Below are 20,629 nucleotides of genomic sequence, written 5' to 3' on the forward strand. Positions count from 1 at the left end.
GACCTGTTGATGTACTTCCATAAAGATTATACCCTGGGGTCATCATGAGTCAGAATTGACTTGATGGAAACAGGTTTGTTTTTTTAATGTTATTCTGATGATGTAGATGGAGTCCTGGTGGCACAGGGTTAAAGTGCTTGGCTAGTAACTGAAAGGTGGGTGGTTCACACCCACTAGCTACTCTGCGGGAGAAATATGTGGCAGTCTGCATCCATAAAGATTTACAGCCTTGGAAACTCTTTGGGGCGGTCCTACTCTGTCGTATAGGGTCGCTGAGTCAGAACTGACTTGATGGCAATGGGTCATTTTTTTTTGTTGTTGTTTGATGCCCATGTAAAGGCTGTCCTTAGGAAATGCATACAGCATTTTTGGGGTAAAATGTCTTAATGTCTTCAACTTACTTTTAAATGATAAAAAAAAATTCTATTTTTTATATAGACTATATATTCCAAGTAGGAAAAAAGCTAACACTTGTTGAATTTAGGGACGCTGTTCAGGTTTTTGTTCAGGTAATTCATTGTACTGTTTTCAACTCTTTTATGTGTTTTAGTATTTTCATAGTAAAGTTTAGGGCACAAAGGTGACATAGAGAAAAAAAAAATCCTATTTCTATGCGCACCTGGAGTCCCTGGTGGTACAAAATGTTAACACATTCAGCTGCTAACTAAAAGGTTAAAGGTTCAAGTCCACCCAGAGAAGCTTCAGAAGTAAGGCCCAGCAATCCAGTTCTGCAGATTCTATGAAGCACAGCTCTACTGTGACACACAGGGAGTTAGCACGGATCAGAGTTGAATTAATGACAACTGGTTTCTATGGACACCTACCACTGGATCTTCTTCCAGGTGGTGAGAAGTCACTGAGAGTGACCAATTTATTCTAGGCTCCTTAGTGGGATTCATGAAAATAAACACTAGGAAATACCTTCTCCTCCTTCTTTAATACCTGGTTCTCCTCCTTCTTTAATACCTAGACATCTTTCCACGGTTACTATAGTCCCCATGCTGGTAAAAGACTATTATAGTGCCAACCCTCTGTCCGTGCGTTGCACCACGCAACTTCATTAGCCAAGAATGTTCTTAGTGGAATAGCCAAGCAACCAGTTTTCAGCTTTAGGAGTCAGAAGTAATCAATTTATCAACACTGTAACATTGTGTGGCTTTTTTTAAAATATATTTTATTTTGGTGCAAACGTCAAGGAGTAAGTGTTTATACATACACACTGAAACTAGTTGAGAGGATCCTACAGAGAACTGGTTAGAAGTTTTAAGACTAATTTCATAGGTTTTGAGTAAGACATCACCTTAGTGAACTCAAAATGCGAACATACTACATTAGATGAGATCTGTTATAACCATTAAATGACATTTATTACACTAATATTTTAAGGAACAACATTCAGAGTTTTCTCCTTTGGTAAGCAGATAATCAAGTTTCTTTCTTTAAGCTCTATGGTTACATACTCACAGGAAAAAAAAAATTATTTGGTTGTAAGACTATACCAGTTTGAAGAGTTAACATCTGTAATGTTAAATCATTCTTGTGAGGAAACACACTAATCTCACGCTTAAATTTGAAGCAAAAACCACACCAAGATACCATGTCAATTGACAAAATCTCCAAAGGGTAAACATTTCTAGCCAGGCCGTCAAATTAGAACAACCTCTATGGAAAGCAATTACATAATTAAAAATTACAAATGCATGTGCTCTTTTACTCAGCAATTCTTACAGGAATTTTATTGTACAAATACTCACATACAATATAATTGAACAGAGTTAACTGCATCAATTTTATGAGAAATATTTTACTCTATACCCTTATGTACCTTTTGAATACTGTGAATACATTTTAAGAGTAGTAAAGACAAATAGTCTATGTAGGTAAATGCTGAATATTAAAAATATTTACTAATATATTTTTCCACAGTGGAACTCTCTTCAAAGAGTATTTCATGTGGAGCCTAATATGCAGGAGAATGTCTTAATTGGAGTAGATGGGAAACCCTCTTCTTAATCCCAGCTTATGAAAAGCAGCAACACAGAAGTCACTTTTTAGCAGATCTCAAGCCTAAATTCAGACATTCTTTTCTGTAGTCAAAGATAAGACAGCACTTGGGATAGGTAACTCAGAGCACAGCAAACACTGGGATGCAAGTCAATTAGGGTATGGGCTCTCCATCATTGATTGTTTACTAATACTTTGCCCATCCAAAAGGACTGATGTTGGTGTGTTCACACCAGACTGCTTTTTCTTCTCCAGTGTAATTAATCTTTTCATCAACTTCTTATTCCTATAAGACAAGTTAGAAAACAATTTTGAAAATTGCTGAAATAAGAGAGACCATTCCCTACCAATGCCTTGAAAATGGTCAATAAAATAAGGAATCTACTTTTGTATTCTTGAATAATTTGCTCCACAACCTAAGGGTGGTTGGTAAATATAGTAAATGAAGGAACAGGGTGACCACTTATTCTCAGGACTCGTGTTTTGTATAGTACAATCAGTCCTACTTTCTAATTCTTTACATACTCCCTTCTCTTCCCACATCTCCATCCCTCATTCAGACATGCTTATAGTTTTCCTATTAAATAACAAAAAGAAGTAAAGAAAGAAAGTGAGGAGGGGAGGGAGGAGGGAAGAAAAAAAGGAGGGAGTGAGAGAAGGAGGAAGTAGAAAAAAAAGACACCTTCCTTTACATTAGGGCCTCATTTAACTGCAATTCTTCCATACGGATCACTAATATGTCTACTTTCTAGTTCTTCACATGCTCTATTCCTACCTATGCCAATCCCATTTCTGCTTCTACTGATCCCTTCAAGCTACTCTCAAATAGGCCACCAGTGACCACAAGAAAAAGTACTAGAACTGTTAGAAAAATTCAGCACAGCCGCAGTATACAAGATAAACATACAAAAATCAGTTGTATTCCTATACATCAATAAAGAGAACTACGAAAAGGAAATCAAGAAAGCAATGCCATTATCCAAACCAAAAAACACGTTGCCATCGACTCCGACTCATAGTGACCCTATAGGACGGGGTAGAACTGCCCCATTCGGTTTCCAAGGAGCGCCTGGTAGATTTGAACTTCTGTCCTTTTGGTTAGCAGCCGTAGCTCTTAACCACTATGCTACCAGGGTTTCCAATACCATTATAATAGCCCCTAAAAAAATAAAATACGTATGAATAAATCTAACCAGGGACATAAAAGACCTATACAAAAAAACTACAAAATGCTACTGCAGGAAACCAAAAAAGGCCTACATAAACGGAAAAACATACCATGCTTATGGATAGGAAGCCTCAGCATTGTGAAAAGTTCAATTTTACCCAAAGCAATCTGCAAATACAATGCAATCCTGATCCAAATACCAAAAGTATTCTTTAACAAGATGGAAAAACTAATCATTAACTTTATAAGGAAAGGAAAATGGCCTGGAATAAATAAAGCTTTATTGAAGAAGGAAGCCTTGCACTAACTGACCTCAGAACCCACTATACGGATACCCACCCACCCACATACAGTAGTCGAAACAGCCTGGTACTGGTAAAATGACAGACACATTGACCAATGGAACAGAATCAAGAACCCACATGTAACTGTATCTATCTATGGCCACCTGATCTTTGACAAGGCCCAAAGTCCATTAAATGGGGAAAAACAGTCTTTTTAACAAATGGTACGGGCAAAACTGGATGTACATCTGCTAAAAAAAAAAAAAAGAAAGAAAGAAACAGGACCTATATCTCACACCATGCATAAAAACTAATTGAAAATGGATCAAAGACCTAAATATAAAACAATAAACTATAAAGATCATGGAAGAAAAAATAGTGTCAACACTGAACCTGTGGCCATCAAGTAGATTCCAACTCATAGCGACCCTATATGACAGAGTAGAACTGACCCATATGGTTTCCAAGGAGCGCCTGGTGGATTCAAACTGCCGACCTTTTGGTTAGCAGCTGTAGCTCTTAACCACTACACCACCAGGGTTTCCGGGGTCAACACTAGGAGCCCTAATATGTGGCATAAATAAGATATAAACCATAACTAACAATACACTGAGATCTCCTAAAAATTAAACACTTTTGCTCTTCAAAAGACTACACCAAGAGAGTAAAAAGAAAACCTATAGACTGGGAAAAAAATTTTGGCTATGACATATCTAACAAAGCCTAATCTCTAAAATCTATAGGAAAATCTAACACCGCTACAAGAAAAAGACAAAAAATTCAATTAAAATATGGGCAAAGGACCTGACAGGGAATACAACAGAGATTCCCTGATGGAGCAGGAGAAAAGTGGGGAGCAGAACTCAAATTCATGTACAAAGACCAGACTTAACGATCTGAGACTGGAGGAACCCTCAAAGCCATGGGCCCCAGATGCTCTGTTAACCCAGAACTAAAATCATGCTGAAGCCCACTCTTCCAAAGATTAGAACTGGACTAGAAAACAGAAAACAGTACTCGCTAGGAGTGTGCCTCTTAGTTCAAGCAGGAGACTGAATGCGTGGCTCCTGTCCAGAGGCAGGATGAAAAGGCAGGAAGGGACAGGAGCTGGTTGGATGGATACTGGAAACCTGGAATGGAAAGGGGGAGTGTGCTGTCACATTACAGGGATTACAACTAGTGTCACATAACAATATGTGTATAAATTTTTGTATGAGAAATTAACTTGAACTATAAACTTTCACATAAAGCACAATTAAAAAAAAAAAGATACAGTATTTTAACATGCTCCATTAAAAAAAAAAAATGGGCAAAGCACATGAATGAACACTTTACCAAAAAGAATATTCGGGCAGCTAACAGACACATGACACTAGCCAACTATGGTACATACACGCAATGAAATACTATGTAATGATAAAGAACAATGACGTGTCTGGGAAACATTTCACATGATGGATGAATCTGGAAGGCACTATTTTGAGTGAAATAAGTCAACCACAAAAGGACAAGTATTGCATGAGCCCACTATTATAAAAACTCATGAAAAAAAAAGAAACAAGATTTGATGATTACAATGAACGGGAGGAGAGAGGAAAATACTAACTAGACAATAGATAAGTGTTAACTTTGGTGAAGGGAAGACAGTACACAATACTGGGGAAGTCAGCACCACTTGACCAAGGCAAAGTCATAGAAGCTTCATAGATACATCCAAACTCCCAGAGGGACCGAGTTACTATGCTGAGGGCTGGAGACCATGGTCTCGGGGGGCATCTAGTTCAATTAGCATAACATAGTTATCTTAGTTATCTAGTGCTGCTATAACAGAAATACTACAAGTGGATTGCTTTAACAAAGAGTAATTTATTCTCTCGCAATCTAGGAGGCTAGAAGTCTGAATTCAGGGTGTCAGCTCCAGGGGAAAGCTTTCTCTATCGGCTTTGGGGAAGGTCCTTGTCATCAAATTCCTCTGGTCTAGAAGCTTCTCAGCGCAGGGACCCCAGGTCCAAAGGACATGCTATTCTTTTGGTTCTTGTTTCTTGGCGGTAGGAGGTCCCCATGTCCCTTTGCTAGCTTCTGTCTTTTATATCTCAAAAGAGACTGACTTAAGACATGACCTAATCTTGAGTCCTACCTCATTAACGTAACTGATGCCAATTCCATCTCATTAACATCATGGAGGTAGGATTTACAACACACAGGAAAATCACATCAGATGACAAAATAGTGGACAATCATACAATACTGGGAATCATGGACTAACCAAGTTGACACATATTTTTAGGGGATACAATTCAATCCATAGCAATAGTTTATACAGAAAAATATTCTACATCCTACTTTGGTGAGTAGCATCAGGGGTCTAAAAGCTTGTGAGGGGCCATCTAAGATACACCCCATCTGGAGCAAAGGAGAATGAAGAAAACCAAAGACACAGGGAAAGATTAGTCCAAAGGACTAATAGACCACAACTATCACAGCCTCTACGAGACTGAGTCTAGTACAACTCGATGGTGCCCAGCCACCACCACCGATTGCTCTGACAGGGACCACAATAGATGGTCCTAGACAGAATGGGAGAAAAACGTAGAACAAAATTCAAACTCACAAAAAAAGACCAGACTTACTGGCCTGACAGATATGGAGAAACCCCGAGAGTATGGCCCCTGGACATCCTTTCAACTCAGTACTGAAGTCACTCCTGGAGTTCACCCTTCAGCAAAAGGTTAGACAGGCCTATAAAACAAACAATAACATAAGTAGTTCAACCACGTATATGAGATGAAATGGGCACACCAGCCCAAAAGCAAGGAGAAGGCAGGAAGTGACAGAAAAACTGGAAGAAAACGGGAATGGGGAAACCAAGGTCTAGAAGGGGAAAGTGATAACATATCGTGGTGTTGGCAACAACCCCACAAAAGAATTTGTGTATTGTTTAATGAGAAACTGATTTGCTCTGTAAACTTACACCTAAAGAGCGATAAAAAAAATAACTAATTTAAAAAAAGACTGCCAGTGATATCATAAATTGCCAATCCCAACGGTGCTGTATTGATCATTATATTACATGGCTGTCTCACTGCCGACCATTTCTTCCTCCTAAAACTGTTTACTGCTTCCTTTTTCTCACTTATCTCCCAGCCTCTTATTATTACTATTATTGTGGTAAATATATATGTAACAAAACATTTACCACTTCAACATTTTTTGCATGTAAAATTTTTTATCATGTTGTTCAACTACCATCATTATCCGTTTCCAGATTTTTCTATCGCCCTTAACAGAAGCTCACCTCTCCATGTACTTTCACTATTTCCATTGCCCACCTGCTGCTGATTCTCTTCAGGGTTCTGTTCTCAGTCCTTTGTTTCTTACTCAGTTTATGTGGTAATGGCTCCGGAAGTTGTTTATCTCTAACCCACACTTTTCTCAGAGCTCCAGACCCGTGTTAGAGCATGTCCCAAGTATCCTATATTCTTCTTCTCTGTCCTGGACTCCTACCTTTCTTCCATCTTATAAAACAGCATTCTGCTCCCTTTACTCCTTCATCTCTTGAATTTGTTCCATTTCTCTTTAAATTTTTTGTCAGGGTAGTAAATCTTTCAACTACCCTCCAATGTGGTCTCTCTGTTGCAAGATTTCAGTTCACTCTAAAATAGAATAATACTCCATCTGACATCCTTCTCACACCATCTCCAACCAGCTCTATCTCCTGGAGCTGAGTTTCCTGCTCACGAATGGACATCAGGACTTCTATGTTGTTAGTTTCCACCCCGTCAGTTAGGTCTTGTGGCGACCCATGTGTGGAGAGTAGAACTGCTCCATAAGGCTTTCAAAGCTGTGACCTTTTGTCACCAGGCCTGTCTTCCAAGGTGCCTCTAAGTGCGTTTGAACTAGCAAATTTCTGGCTCATAGTCGAGCACTTAACTGTTTGCCCCACTCATGGTCTATATACAATCTAACACAATGTATACTTGTACGCCCAATGTATATTTTTCTGAAGGGAGGGTACGTAGTTATTGTTGTAGTCTCAAAAAATCTTGCGTCCCAAAAGTGAAAGACAAATAGTGACCTACAGGATAATACATGAGCCCTTTAACACAGATATAAACCCTTCGTGGTCTGATTATCCCCTCCTGAAACTTATTTCTCAATATAAGCTTCCATCACACTGACCTATTTGCGGTTTCTAAGTACAGCATATTCTTTCATTTCCATGTGTACGTATGGGCTGTTCCCACTACCAATATGCCAAAATTATTACTTTCCCAGCTGGTAAACTCTTCCTCAGTATATCTAATCTCCCCTAAAGTTTCCTAAAGCTACTCCAATATAGATGCTTGCATCTATATTTAGCATCTGGGGTCTAAAAACTTGTGAGGGGCCATCTAAGATACACCCCATCTGGAGCAAAGGAGAATGAAGAAAACCAAAGACACAGGGAAAGATTAGTCCAAAGGACTAATAGACCACAACTGTCACAGCCTCTACCAGACTGAGTCTAGTACAACTCGATGGTGCCCAGCCACCACCACCGATTGCTCTCTTTGCATCTCTTACTCGTTTCTATGAAGGCATATTATACGGATTTTATCTTACTAATCTTTGTATCCCCAGGTGAATATCGGACACGTCCTGAAAATTCTTAATATGTTTTTTGTTTAGTTTTTTCTTTTGCCTTTAAACTGGTGTTATGGATTGAATTGTATCCCCCCAAAATATGGATTGGAATCCTGACACCTATGCCTGTGAAAGAAATCCCATTTGGGAACAGGGTTTTCCTTGTTATGTTTATGAGACTGTATCAGTGGAGGGTGTGTCTCACACCTACTGACTTTCCAGATATAAAAAAAAAGCAGATTAGACACAGAAGCCAGCAAGCATAAGTGAAGCAGAGAATTCGCCTGGGGCGCCAGGCTACAGAAGCTCCAACAAGGACCTTCCCCCAGAGCTGACGGAGAGCTTTCCCCAGAGTCAGTGCCCTGAATCTGGACTTCTCGCCTCCTAAACTGTGAGAAACCACATTTCTGTTTGCTAAAGTCACTCACTTGTGGTGCATCTGCAGGAGTGCTGAGAAAGTAAGACGACCAAACCCACTGCCAACAAGTCGATTCCGACTCATAGCGACACTATAGCACAGAGTAGAACTGCCCCCTAAGAGTTTCCAAGGAGCGTCTGGTGGATTCAAACTGCCGACCTCTTGGTTAGCAGCCATAGCTCTTAACCAGGGTTTCCAGTAAGACCACCAAACCAAAAGACCAAACCGATTACCATCGAGTCGATTCCGACTCATAGCAACACTATAGCACAGAGTTGAACTGCCCCCACAGAGTTTCCAAGGAGCACCTGGAGGGTTCGAACTGCCGACCCTTTGGTTGACAGCCACAATGCTTAACCACTACCCCACCAGGGTTTCCGTAAGACCACAGTTTCCTCTAAATGGAGGCAGAGCTAACATGCCAGCAGGAGGCCTGACTTGCTGCCAAGAGATAAGCAGCGCCTGCTGCCGTCCAGTCAGTTCCAGCTCCGACTGCGACACTGCTCGTCAGAGCAGAACTGCGCTCCGCTAGGGCTTTTCAGTGGCTGGTTTTGGGGAACAGATCACCAGGCCTCTCTTTTGAGGTGCTTCTGGGTGGCCTCAAACTTACCAACCATCTTGTTAAGAACTCAGCACTTGTACCGCCCCGGGACTAAAATACATCTGTGTTCTAATCTACTACTAAGTTCTTTTTGCTTCCTATTTTTGCCTGCTCTAAATTGAAACCCTGGTGGCATAGTTGTTAAGCGCTACGGCTGTTAACCAAAGAGGGTGGCAGTTCGAATCCACCAGGTGCTCTCCTTGGGAGCTCTACGGGGCAGTTCTACTCTGTCCTATGGAGTCGCTATGAGTATGAATCGACTCGACAGCAATGGTTTTTTTGGGGGTTTACCTGGCTAATTACGAAAAGGGCATACTTTCCCTCTGTCTTCCCCTACTAAATTATTTATGTACATCAGATACCCATATGGACATCTACTTTTCTGTCTGTTATGCTTAGAAAGACACGTCAGGGTTACCTCTTAGCACATTCAGGACACAGCATATTATCTTCTACATCTGGGAATGGGAAAACGCAAGCTGGTAACAGGAAGAGAGAGACCATCCTCCTGGGGGAGTCGGGCACCCAGGCCTGACCTGCATGGAACTGCAGGCGAACCCAGCCCTCTGTTTCTGCCGGGAGGACTCTGCCATGGACCACGCACCATCTGCTGCCTGGCAAGTGAAAAAGAAGTAAATAAAATCAACAAGATCAAGGAATAGCACTCCCAATCCAGCCTCTCAGCAAGTCAGTCTTAACTTTGCTCTTACATTTGGCTGACAAATCAACTGAGTGAGAAGCATGAAAATGTAGACCACTATACTCTAACACCAGAAATACCACAGGAGGAGGGAAGATAACAGGTAGCTTTTTAGCATGCTTGCTGTGTGCCCAGGGTTTTGCTAAGTGACTTACAATTACTAACGCATTTATTCTTAAGAACACTATTAATATTTACCTTTTATTTACTTATTTACAAAGAAAGTGAAGTTTACTGTGTTAAATACAATACTTTCGCCGAGTCAAGACATGAACTCAGGTTCATTCACAGTTCATTTGCCTAACCACTACACTGCCCCACCTTAACTATAGAAAATGGGCAAAAAGTCTTTCTTAAAGTAGTGTGAGAAATTTGTACGTGTGTACGCAAAGACGTGAATAGGAATATTTACAGCAACATAAACAGATAACTAAATTGTGGTATATTGATACTATGAAATGCTAAACATCAATGAAAATGAATTGAAGCAGGGGTATATACAACAATGTGGATAAATCTCATGAATAATATTAAGGGAAAAAGCAAGTCACAAAACAATAAACCAAAAGCCCGTTGCCATTGAGTTGATTCCAACTACAGCAGCCCTATATGACAGAGCAGAACTGCCCCGTACGGCTTCCAAGGCTGTAACTCTTACGGAAGCAGACTGCCACATCTTTCTCCTGAGGACAGGCTGGTGGATTTGAACCACCAACCTTTCAGCTAGCAGCTGAGCACTTAACCACTGTGCCACCAGCACTCCATCACAAAACTATATATACAAAAAAAAAATACAGTGTTATTCCATTTCTATCAAGTTGAAAAACAAGCAAAACTAAACTACATTATTTAGAGAAACATACATTACAGGTTACACTTTAAAGAAAAACAAAGGATTGATTATCACGGAATCTGACAGCGGAACTTCTGGAGATGAGGGGAGAGCCATGCTCGGGAAGCAAAGCCGTGGGGAACACAGAAAAAGTTCTGTTTTCTTTGAGCTAGTGTTTGTTTATAATCATTCTTTACAAAGGACACTTATGTCTTACGCATTCTACTCCATATGTGATGTATCTCACAATAAAAAGTAGGTTAAAAAAAAGTGTAAGAAACAATCCACTTGTGGGGAATTGGGATATCTGCAAGAGGACAAGGTAACTGGTACAGATACCAAGTGTCTAGAATTGAGAGAAGAGAGCAGTCACTGGAGGTTAAATATCTGTAAATAAGCACTGATATAGCGTTCTTTCTCCGCAGGGAGACTCTAAGCAAGGGCAGAGATTATGTGTGTTCAGTACAATATGCACAATATGCCCAGCAACTAGGAATATTCTGGAATGAAGTTAAAAAAAAAAATTGCCGCCAAGTTGATTTCAACTCATAGAGACCCTATAACTCAGAGTAGAACTACCCTATAAGGTTTCCAAGGAGTGCCTGGTGGATTCGAACTGCGAACCTTTTGGTTAGCAGCCCAGCTCTTAACCACTGCACCCCCAGGGCTCCTGGACTGCAGTTCATGTTTAATAGCTGCTGAATGAAGAAGGACATAAAAGGATGACTAAGTGTGGGATGCTACTAGCTCATAGAGCTTTTAATGAAAAATAGAAAGTTGTCATTTTTGAAGGCGTAGTCCCGCAGGCACACAGCTCACAGACAGTGCCTTTGCACAAATTACTAAAAGGGACATGTTCCTCCTAACATAAGGAAGTGCACCTTGGAAAAGAGAGACTGGGTAGGCCGATTTCTGTCCCTGGTCTTATTGTGGCTGGGTGCCCTGTGCAGTGAACAACTGGCTCTACCATACAAGCCAGCTGTGAGTAAAAGGGGATCTAGAGGACGTCTGGGGGTGGGAGGAGAGAGGATAAGGGTTCAAGCCATAATAAGGAAGGTGACTTTGTGCTGCCCTGACGAGTCTGCTGGAGGTGAAAACAAAAGTAGCAAGGTGTTTGAGCAGAAGTTGATGGAGACAGGTAGGGCTAAATTATTCTCAAGACATCCTATAGCACAGTGATCCCAGATCTTTTCATTATTATTGTCTCCTCAGTTCTGTGTCTCATATAAGCCTCACAACCCCTCTACGAAACAGGATACCAAGGCTCAGGAGCTAAGTCATTTACCAATGTCAATCCTAAAAAAAAAAAAAAAACCCACTGCTGTCAAGTGAATTCTGACTCATAATGACCCTAGAGGACAGAGTAGAACTGCCCCATAGGGTTTCCAAGGAGCAGCTGGTGGATTCGAACAGTCTACCTTTTGGTTAGCAGCTGAACTTTTTTTTTTTTTTTAATTTTTATTGTGCTTTAAGTGAAAGCTTACAAATCAAGTCAGTCTCTCACACAAAAACTTACATACACCTTGCTGCATACTCCCAACTGCTCTCCCCCTAATGAGACAGCCCGGTCCCTCCCTCCACTTTCTTTTCGTGTCCATTCTGCCAGCTTCTAACCCCCTCTACCTTTTCATCTCCCCTCCAGACAGGAGATGCCAACATAGTCTCAAGTGTCCACCTGATCCAAGAATCTCACTCCTCATCAACATCCCTCTCTATCCCAATGTCCAGTCTAATCCCTGTCTGAAGAGTTGGCTTTGGGAATGGTTCCTGTCCTGGGCTAACAGAAGGTCTGGGGGCCTTGACCACCGGGGTCCTTCTAGTCTCAGTCAGACCATTAAGTCTGGTCTTTTTACAAAAATTTGGAGTCTGCATCCCATTGCTCTCCTGCTCCCTCAGGGGTTCTCTGTTGTGTTCCCTGTCAGGGCAGTCATTGGTTGTAGCTAGGCACCATCTAGTTCTTCTGGTCTCAGGCTGATGTAGTCTCTGGTTCATGTGGCCCTTTCTGTCTCTTAAGCTCATAATTACCTTGTGTCCTTGGTGTTCTTCATTCTCCCTTGGTCCAGATGGGTTGAGACCAATTGATGCATCTTAGATGGCTGCTTGCTAGTGTTTAAGACCCCAGTCACCACTCTCCAAAGTGGGATGCAGAATTTTTTCTTAATAAATTTTATTATGCCAATTGACATAGATGTCCCCTGAAACCATGGTCCCCAAACCCCCGCCCCTAGCAGCTGAACTCTTAACCACTGTGCTACCAGGACTCTGCCACATACCTAATGTGGCAGGATTAATTACTTTTGTGTGTGGCCTTTCAAGCCATGGGCTTGTAACTCCCACCCAGGTGATTGTGTGATAGGGTAATCGTGACCTACCAAGGGGATTGGTCAGTTTTGCCTTAAAACTGATCCGGTTCCAGAGCAGGGAAGAGGAGCCCAGCAGCAGAGACCTGGCACCAGGGGACGGCAGGTGGGCTTCCTGGCCCATGGAGAGAGAAAGTCGAGTGCCTTTGGGCACAGACTGAGGGCCAGGGGGAGGAGTGCCTGCAAGCACAGCTGACAAGAGGCTATCCTGATAGAAGAACTATACCCTGAGTGTTCTTGAGCCTGAATTGTAACTGTTACTTCCCTAGTAAACTCCATAATTGTAAGTATGGTCTGTGAGTTCTGTGTGGCCATTGCAATGAATTATAGAACTCAGCAGGGAAGTAGAGAGTGCTGTGGGAAGGACGGTTGGTGTCAGAGTTGGTAAAGGTGGCCTAGAGAGGAGGCATGTCTGACCTCCACCTCATAGGACTCAGCCGTGAGCTGTTGATCTTGGTTCTCCTTCCCCCTTGTGGGGTCGGAGGTGGTCACACACTGCCCCTGAGCTGTTTTTATTCCAAGGAAATGGTAAAGCAAGGATACGAACCAAGGCTATTCAACTCCAACACCTATACTCTTATCCATTATACTATGGTTGTTTTGAAGCCTTGGTTGCACAGTGGTTAAACATTTGGCTGCTAACCAGAAGGTTGGTGATTTGAACCCACCAGCCACTCTATAGGTGGAAGATGTGGCAGCCTGTTTCTGTAAAAATTACAGCCTTGGAAACCCTATGGGACAGTTCTACTCTGTCCTATAAGGTCGGTATGATTCTGAATCAACTGGATGGTGGTGGGTTATGGATGCCTTGAGGAAAGGAAAAAGAAAATGGGATGACCTCAGGCTGTGGCTGATTCTACAATCAGATCATGCTTTCCTCCCACCTTGAAATTTTGTTTAGTGATAAGGAAGGATTACCACTCAATCACCTGGTTTAGAATCCATCCAGGAGAAACTCGGCTATCTATCCATCAAGGAAGAGATAAGCCTTACTTGAACAAATCCAATCTACAGATCCACATAACCTAACTAACAGTTTCCATTTACTACCTCTTGTCTGGGACCAATAAAAGTTAACCTTGTTTCCCCTTCTAGAAGCGTGCTCACTCTTTAAGGTTGATCTTACCAGAGGCTTGCAGCAAAAAGGTCTCAGCTGAAGCAGGAATAGGACGTGAATTCACAGCCCTAGGCTGAAGCGCTTTGGAAGAAATTCTTGCCCAGGAAGCCAGTGTGGCCTCCTGAGCTGAAGAGACCACTTCAACTATATTCATCCCTTCCTCTCTCTCCCTAGCCTTACAACTTTCCTGAAGCTTTGCTCTCTTGGCCGCCATATTTCCTGGAAAACGGGCCTGTTTCCTGGAACATGGCTGCAGCTTGGCCTCCCGTGGTGTGTCAGGAATATCCTGCAAATGAAATTCATGGTGAGTCTTCAGTGAAGAGCTGCTGCAGTAGGAACCTCTGTCAGTTTATGACTCTTTGTACTGACCCAAACTGCATATCAGTGTGGGAAAGGTTTAGAAATATTAGTATGAGTCAGAATTGACTCAGCGGCAACAAGTTTGGGTTTTGTTTTAGAGCAATTAAAAAAAAAACAAAAAACACCAGAAGAACTAGATGATTCCCAGCCGCCACCACCAACCGCTCTGACAGGGATCCTAACAGACAGAGCGGGAGAAAAATGGAGAACAAAATTCAAATTCACAAAAAAAAGACCAGACTTTTTGGTCTGACGGTCTGGGGGATCCCCTAAAACTATGGCCCCTGGACACCCTGCTAACTCAGAACTGAAGCTACTCCCGAAGCTCATGTTTCAGCCAAAGATTAAAACAAAAAAAACACTTGTTGCTGTTGAGTTGATTCCGGCTCATAGCCAAAGAGTACACAGGCCTGTAAAACAAACAATAACACACGTAACGTGCTGCTTAGTTCAGTCAAGCACATAAGACCAAATAGGTAGCACCCGCCCAAAAGCAAAGATGAGAAGGAAGGAAAGGACAGGAAAACTGGACAAATGGACATGGAGAACCCAGGGTAGGAAGGGAAAGGGGGAGAGTTCTGACACATTGCAGAGATTGCAACTAATGTCACAAAACAATTTGTATATAAAATTTTTGAATGAAAAACTAATTTGTGTCATAAACCTTCACCTAAAACCCAATTAAATTAATGTAAGTGTAAACTGAAAAAAAAAAAGAGAAAAGAAACTCATTGCCACTGAGTCAATTTTGACTCCCTATTTTTTTTTTAATCAACCCTATGGGACAGAGTAGAACTGCCCTATAGGGTTTCCAAGGCTGTACATCTTTATGGAAGCAGGCTGCCACATCTTTCTCCATGGAGCGCCTGGTGGGTTCAAACCCCTGACCTTTTGGGTTAGCAGCCAAGGGCTTTAACCACTGTGCAACCAGGGCTCCTCTCAGAGCAGTGATTGTTAATCAGGTGATTTTACTCCTCAGGAAACATTCAGCAATGTTTGGAGAAATTTTTGGCTGTCAGAACTCAGTGGGGGGATATACCTCTGGCATTTAGTGGGTAGAGGGCAGGGCAACTGTTCAACATCCTACAACACACAGGACAGCACCCACAAGCAAAAAAGATCTGGCCCCAAATGTCAAAACTGCTTCGGCTGAGGAAACCTGTCCTAGAGGAGCAGCAAGCATGCAGAAGGTAGGAGAACCACCCAGGACCATACTCCTCACTCACCTGTTTTTGCTCAGGGTAAGCATGTTTCTGCAGCCTCCGATAAATATCTATTTTCTAAGGAAGTTAAGAAGGAAATAGAAATTGAAAGTTAACAAAGTTTCCTGTACATGTCTGAGCAGCAGATCCCCACCAGTGTACTCACCTGGCCGTGGGTACTCAAACGTACTTGCTGACACCAGTTCCTCAAAGTGTCCCGGTGTACCTCATTAACTGGGGGCAAAATGGCCGGCAGAGGAAGGGTTGGTGTCCTATAACTCGGTTTTGAGCGAGCTCTGAATTGTTCATTCATTTGAGGGAGAGGAACTGAGAAAAGAATGAAACCAATGTAGTCATAAATTACATTTGTAAGATTCTTCATAATTTTACACAGATTTTGTCACTTTTTTCTCCACCAACCAATTTGCACACACAAATATCACTTTTTTTTTTTTTTTTTCTTATTTTTCAAATTAGGGAACGGGAAGTAAAGAGCTTGCCCAAGATCACATGACCATTAAAATGGCAGACCTGAGACTCAAACCTCTGTCTAAAGATTCTAACTCCCAAATTCTTTACACTACACGCACCAGCCTGTTGTTTTCTGGAGCCCACAGCTTCCAAGTGGGTAGAAGGTTATGTTGGCTTGTTCCTCCATAATGTATGGATTTGGGACTAGAAATTTCAGCTGCTCCTACAGAAATCAAAGAATGTCCCCAACTCTACCCACAGCCAACTATGACAGCCTACCACATTTTTCTCTGTAGCACCCATGTCTCCTCACTCCCCTTAGCTCTGACCCTTCACTACTTACTTCATCTAGAAGTCATCATTATTGTCCCAGAAAATAAAATCATTCTGAAATACTTATTCTCTGCTCTTACACTAAACACTGAGAACAAATACAAAAGGTCATATTAGGGCTTCTAGATACTTGATTAATATTAATTGCCAGGCAAACACTAGATGTTTCTCAAAATTATTTCCTTCCATAAGAGCCTAGAAGAGTATGTACGGACCTCATTTTTACAGGAGATTGAGCTTCGTACGTTGAGAATTTGAGCTCATATCTAGCTGCCTGAAAAGCCCATGCTCTATTCAACGCTCTCCGGGTGCCTATTTTGTGACTTAAAAGCAAGGCAGCATGGTGCTTGTCAAATGAGAAGCATGGGAGTTTAAGAAATCTCTTATGGTAGGTAATCAAAGAGGCCCGCTCCACGCGGAAGGTGAGCTTCAAGCTGGGTGGTGCAGTGAGAAGAGCAGGGGTAGGAACTGAACAATCCTGGCCTCATACCTTTGTTTTTCCTAGGCTTTTTCAGTGTGACCTCTGCCGTTTTTGCGGTGGAAGAAACACTTGGTTCTATTTGTTGCTCTCCGTTAGGTTCCTCTCTCACTGGAACCAATGTGATAACCAGACTGTCCTCATCTAACTCCGAGTCAAAGAAATTCTGGAAAGAGAAGGGTCAGTCACTGATTCTCATTTGATGCCACGCAACTAAACTGCTTACTTAAAAGGAACGACTAATGAAACGGAAACTGAAAAGCTAAGAGAAGGGTTACTGATATCCCTTGAATTTGATCTGAAGTCCACCACCACCAGTTGTGGTCCAGTCAAAACCGACTCCTGGTGGTCCTGTGTGTGTCAGAGCAGCACTGTGCTCCACAGCGTTTTCAATGGCTGGTTCTTCAGAAGTAGATCACCAGGCTTTTCTTCCAAGGCACCTTTAGGTGGACTCAAACTTCCAACCTTTCAGTTAGCAGCTGGATGCACCACTCATCGTCAGACCCTTTATTAGATAAGGTGAGGAAATGGGCAAAAGCAAGTTACAAGTGGGTGATAAGTAAAGAGGAAATAGTGGGAAATCCTTCCGTTTAGGCTTAACAATTGCACTATTCCCCTTACGCCTTACTCCCAGGGGCAGACTGTCCAATAAGCAAGGTAAGCACAGGATTACTTGTGCTTACTTACTAATCTGTAGGGAACAATTCGCATGGGTTTCACCACATCAGAGATTTGGAGGAGGGAACGTGTCTGTTCTGCTCTCCGTTGCATTCACGGAAAATAACAGCACTTGGCACGGACCGCGCCCGCGGTGTTGTTTTAATGACCTAATAATCTAATGAACGAAAGAGAAAGTGGAAAAGCAGGAAGGTAGAAAGGAACTAATAGTTGTACCCCACTGCTAACCTAAAGGCTGGGGGTTTGAACCCAGCCACGCCACAGAAGACAGGTCTGGAGATCCAAAAAAACCCTATGGGGCAGTTCCAATCCCTAACACACGGGAACGCCATGAGCCAGAACTACTCCACAGTAACGGGTTCGTTTATTTATTTTCTTTTGCTTTTTGGTTTTACAGTATACTGACACTGTGCTAGGTGCTTCCTGTACTTCTATTTAATTCTCACAGTATACTTACAGAAATTCATTAGTTTTCCTATTTCACAAATGAGGAAACTGAGTCTCAGAAATTAAATGACCAATGCCAGAGAGTAACACGTGCTAGTTTAAGTTTCTGAACTTAGCTTTTTCTTTCAAACTCAAAGGTGAATAAACTCCATTCCAGCATTCCAGTTCTATTGTAATACTCTCTAAGAAGAACAGGTAAATTGATCTCACGCTGCCATGCCCCTCCCCCACCATTTAAATCTCTTCAATGTCTCCCCATTGCTCTCAAACTCTCAACCTGGGTACAGGAATTTTGCATTCGTATACCACTTTTTCAAAGCATGGAGCTCTGGTGAGGTAGTGGCCAAGAGCTCGAAGGTTAACCAAAACCAAAAAGTCGGCAGTTTAAATCCACTGGCTGTTAAAAAAAAAAAAAAAATTTTTTTTTTTATACCACTTTTTCAAAGCATGGAGCTCTGGTGAGGTAGTGGCTAAGAGCTCGAAGGTTAACCAAAACCAAAAAGTCGGCAGTTTAAATCCACTGGCTGTTCCTTGGAAACCCTATGGGGCAGTTCTACTCTGTCCTATAGGGTCGCTATGAGTCAGAACAGACTCTATCGCAAAGGTCTTTGTTTTTTTGTTTTGTTTTGTTTTGTTTTTGTTTTCAAAGTACTCCCACACTTACTCTTGTGAGCTTAAAAACAAACAAAACTTGCCATTGATTTGGTATTAACGATCCTGGGGATAAATGGGGCTCAGAGCAGTTAAGTGACTTGTCCGTAGTCATACACCTAATACTGGTCAATCCAATCCCCTAGGTTTCAGCAGTAACAGTTCTCCCTCTAAATACACCATTACGCCTTCTCACATACAGTTTCGCGTCCTGGCCACAACCCCCCAAGCCTAGCTGGAAGTCCATTTGGCACTAAGGCCGTTGGGAATAGGCTACTTCTTACCCCTGAAGAAAAGAAATCCATCGGTCGCTTCACTTTCTGACCTGATCCACATCACCCTTTCCCGCTTTCTTTTCACCTTAAGTCTTCATTGCCTTGCAGCTTCTATCCTGCACACTACCGCACACCTCGTCTTTGTCACAAAGTCAATCCTTCCCTTTGGACTAGGAGCAGGGAGCTTTATTTCTGCCCCCCACACCCCCGCCCCAAATGTACACAGAGCCACGATCCAGTGAAAGAAAAGTAACAATCCATTTAGAAAGGCGAGCAAAGAAGATGGAAGTTTCTTTCAGCCTGAAATTAAGAGCAAATTCAGGTTCCTGGCAAGAAAGGAACAAAACCGAGACCAAGAAAGAGTCTGAAAAGAGAGTCCATGGGGAACGAATTCCAGATGAAGCGAACTTACCTTTTCGCTGCTGCTCTGATTTGAGGATGCCATTTCCAGGAACACACAGGGGAAGAAAATGTCAGCAGTAAGGACACCTAAGTTTACTCCTTTTAACCTGAAGTGTTTCTTGTCCGTTTTCTCCTTTTATAAGCAAATGTCCCCTACTTCCGGTTACTCAGATGAGCTCTGGTTTCCTCTCTCCAGAAAAAAAACCCAAAACAAAGTCATTGCCGCGGAGCGGATTCCGATTGGAGTGGATTCTGACTGGATTCCAACTCGAGTAGATTCTGACTCATAGCGACCCTATAGGGTTTCCAAGAAGCGCCTAGTGGATTCGAACTGCCAACCTTTTGTTTGGCAGCCAAGTTCCTAACCACTGAACCGCCAGGGCTCCCAGCACCCCTATGGGATATAGTAGAACCACCGCCTAGGGTTTCCAAGGCTGAAATCCCTAAGATTGCGGTACCTTCGTCCCGCGAAGCGGCCGAACCCCTGACCTTTCGGTTAGGAGCCGAGCACTTTGAAGCACTGCCCGCCAGGGCTGGTGGCTCCTCTCTCCACTCCCTCGCCTGGCTGTGATGGTTTTCCCCCTGGGAAACCGTGGGTTGTCCACTAGCTGATCGTTGAGTTACTGGGTAATGAGTATCATTAATACTCTAAAAAAACCAAGATTTTTGTTCTTATGCCTTTATGGTGGGGTTTGGGAGAAAACGCAAAGTGACCGACTCTTGCTGACAAGTTTCAGTTGAGCGAACGGAACACGTTAGAAAATCTGTAGAACATTATTGGCAGTGGAGTGGCGCGATTATGGAAGGAGCAGAAAAAAATGCAGCGGATTGTAGGGAGGCATTTTTATAACTGATTTATGTGCACGGGTGTGTCCCTCGCTGGGAGACCAGATTTAAATTGTGGGGGTTGAAGAATGGGAACCTCTCTTGGATCTAGCTCTCCACGCAAGCTTTAAGCCTGCGATAATGGCACCAAACAGCAATAACAATGGTGAGCCAGGTGGAGAGGAAGGGTCCTGCTGTTTGAATAAGAGCAGAGAAAGCAGAAGTACTAAGGGCAAATAAGGGAATAATGAATACGAGGGAGGGAATCCCTGCAGCATAATTTGGAGGCAAGGTCCCAGGTTAGCACAAAAACAGTTGGCGCGCTTGTCTACTAATCTCGAGGTTGGTGGTTTAAACAGCCCCCACCCCCTGCGGCAATACGCAGGAATGCCTGGTAAAC

General features: G+C 42.5%; 1 protein-coding gene across 1 annotated transcript; it reads right to left on the minus strand.

The window, feature by feature from the left end:
- Nucleotides 1–2,154: 2,154 nt before the first annotated feature.
- DPPA2 (developmental pluripotency associated 2) lies at nt 2,155–19,468 on the minus strand. The gene is made up of 7 exons (XM_049857887.1): nt 19,415–19,468; nt 16,964–17,117; nt 15,836–15,996; nt 15,694–15,747; nt 14,117–14,393; nt 9,517–9,712; nt 2,155–2,290 (listed from the first exon to the last, which is right to left on the minus strand). The coding sequence occupies exons 1-7, from the start codon at nt 19,445–19,447 to the stop codon at nt 2,155–2,157; spliced, it is 1,011 nt and encodes a 336-aa protein (XP_049713844.1). The 5' UTR covers nt 19,448–19,468.
- Nucleotides 19,469–20,629: the final 1,161 nt, after the last annotated feature.

This window comes from Elephas maximus, chromosome 18 (assembly GCF_024166365.1).
Source record: "Elephas maximus indicus isolate mEleMax1 chromosome 18, mEleMax1 primary haplotype, whole genome shotgun sequence".
Lineage (NCBI taxonomy): Eukaryota > Metazoa > Chordata > Mammalia > Proboscidea > Elephantidae > Elephas > Elephas maximus.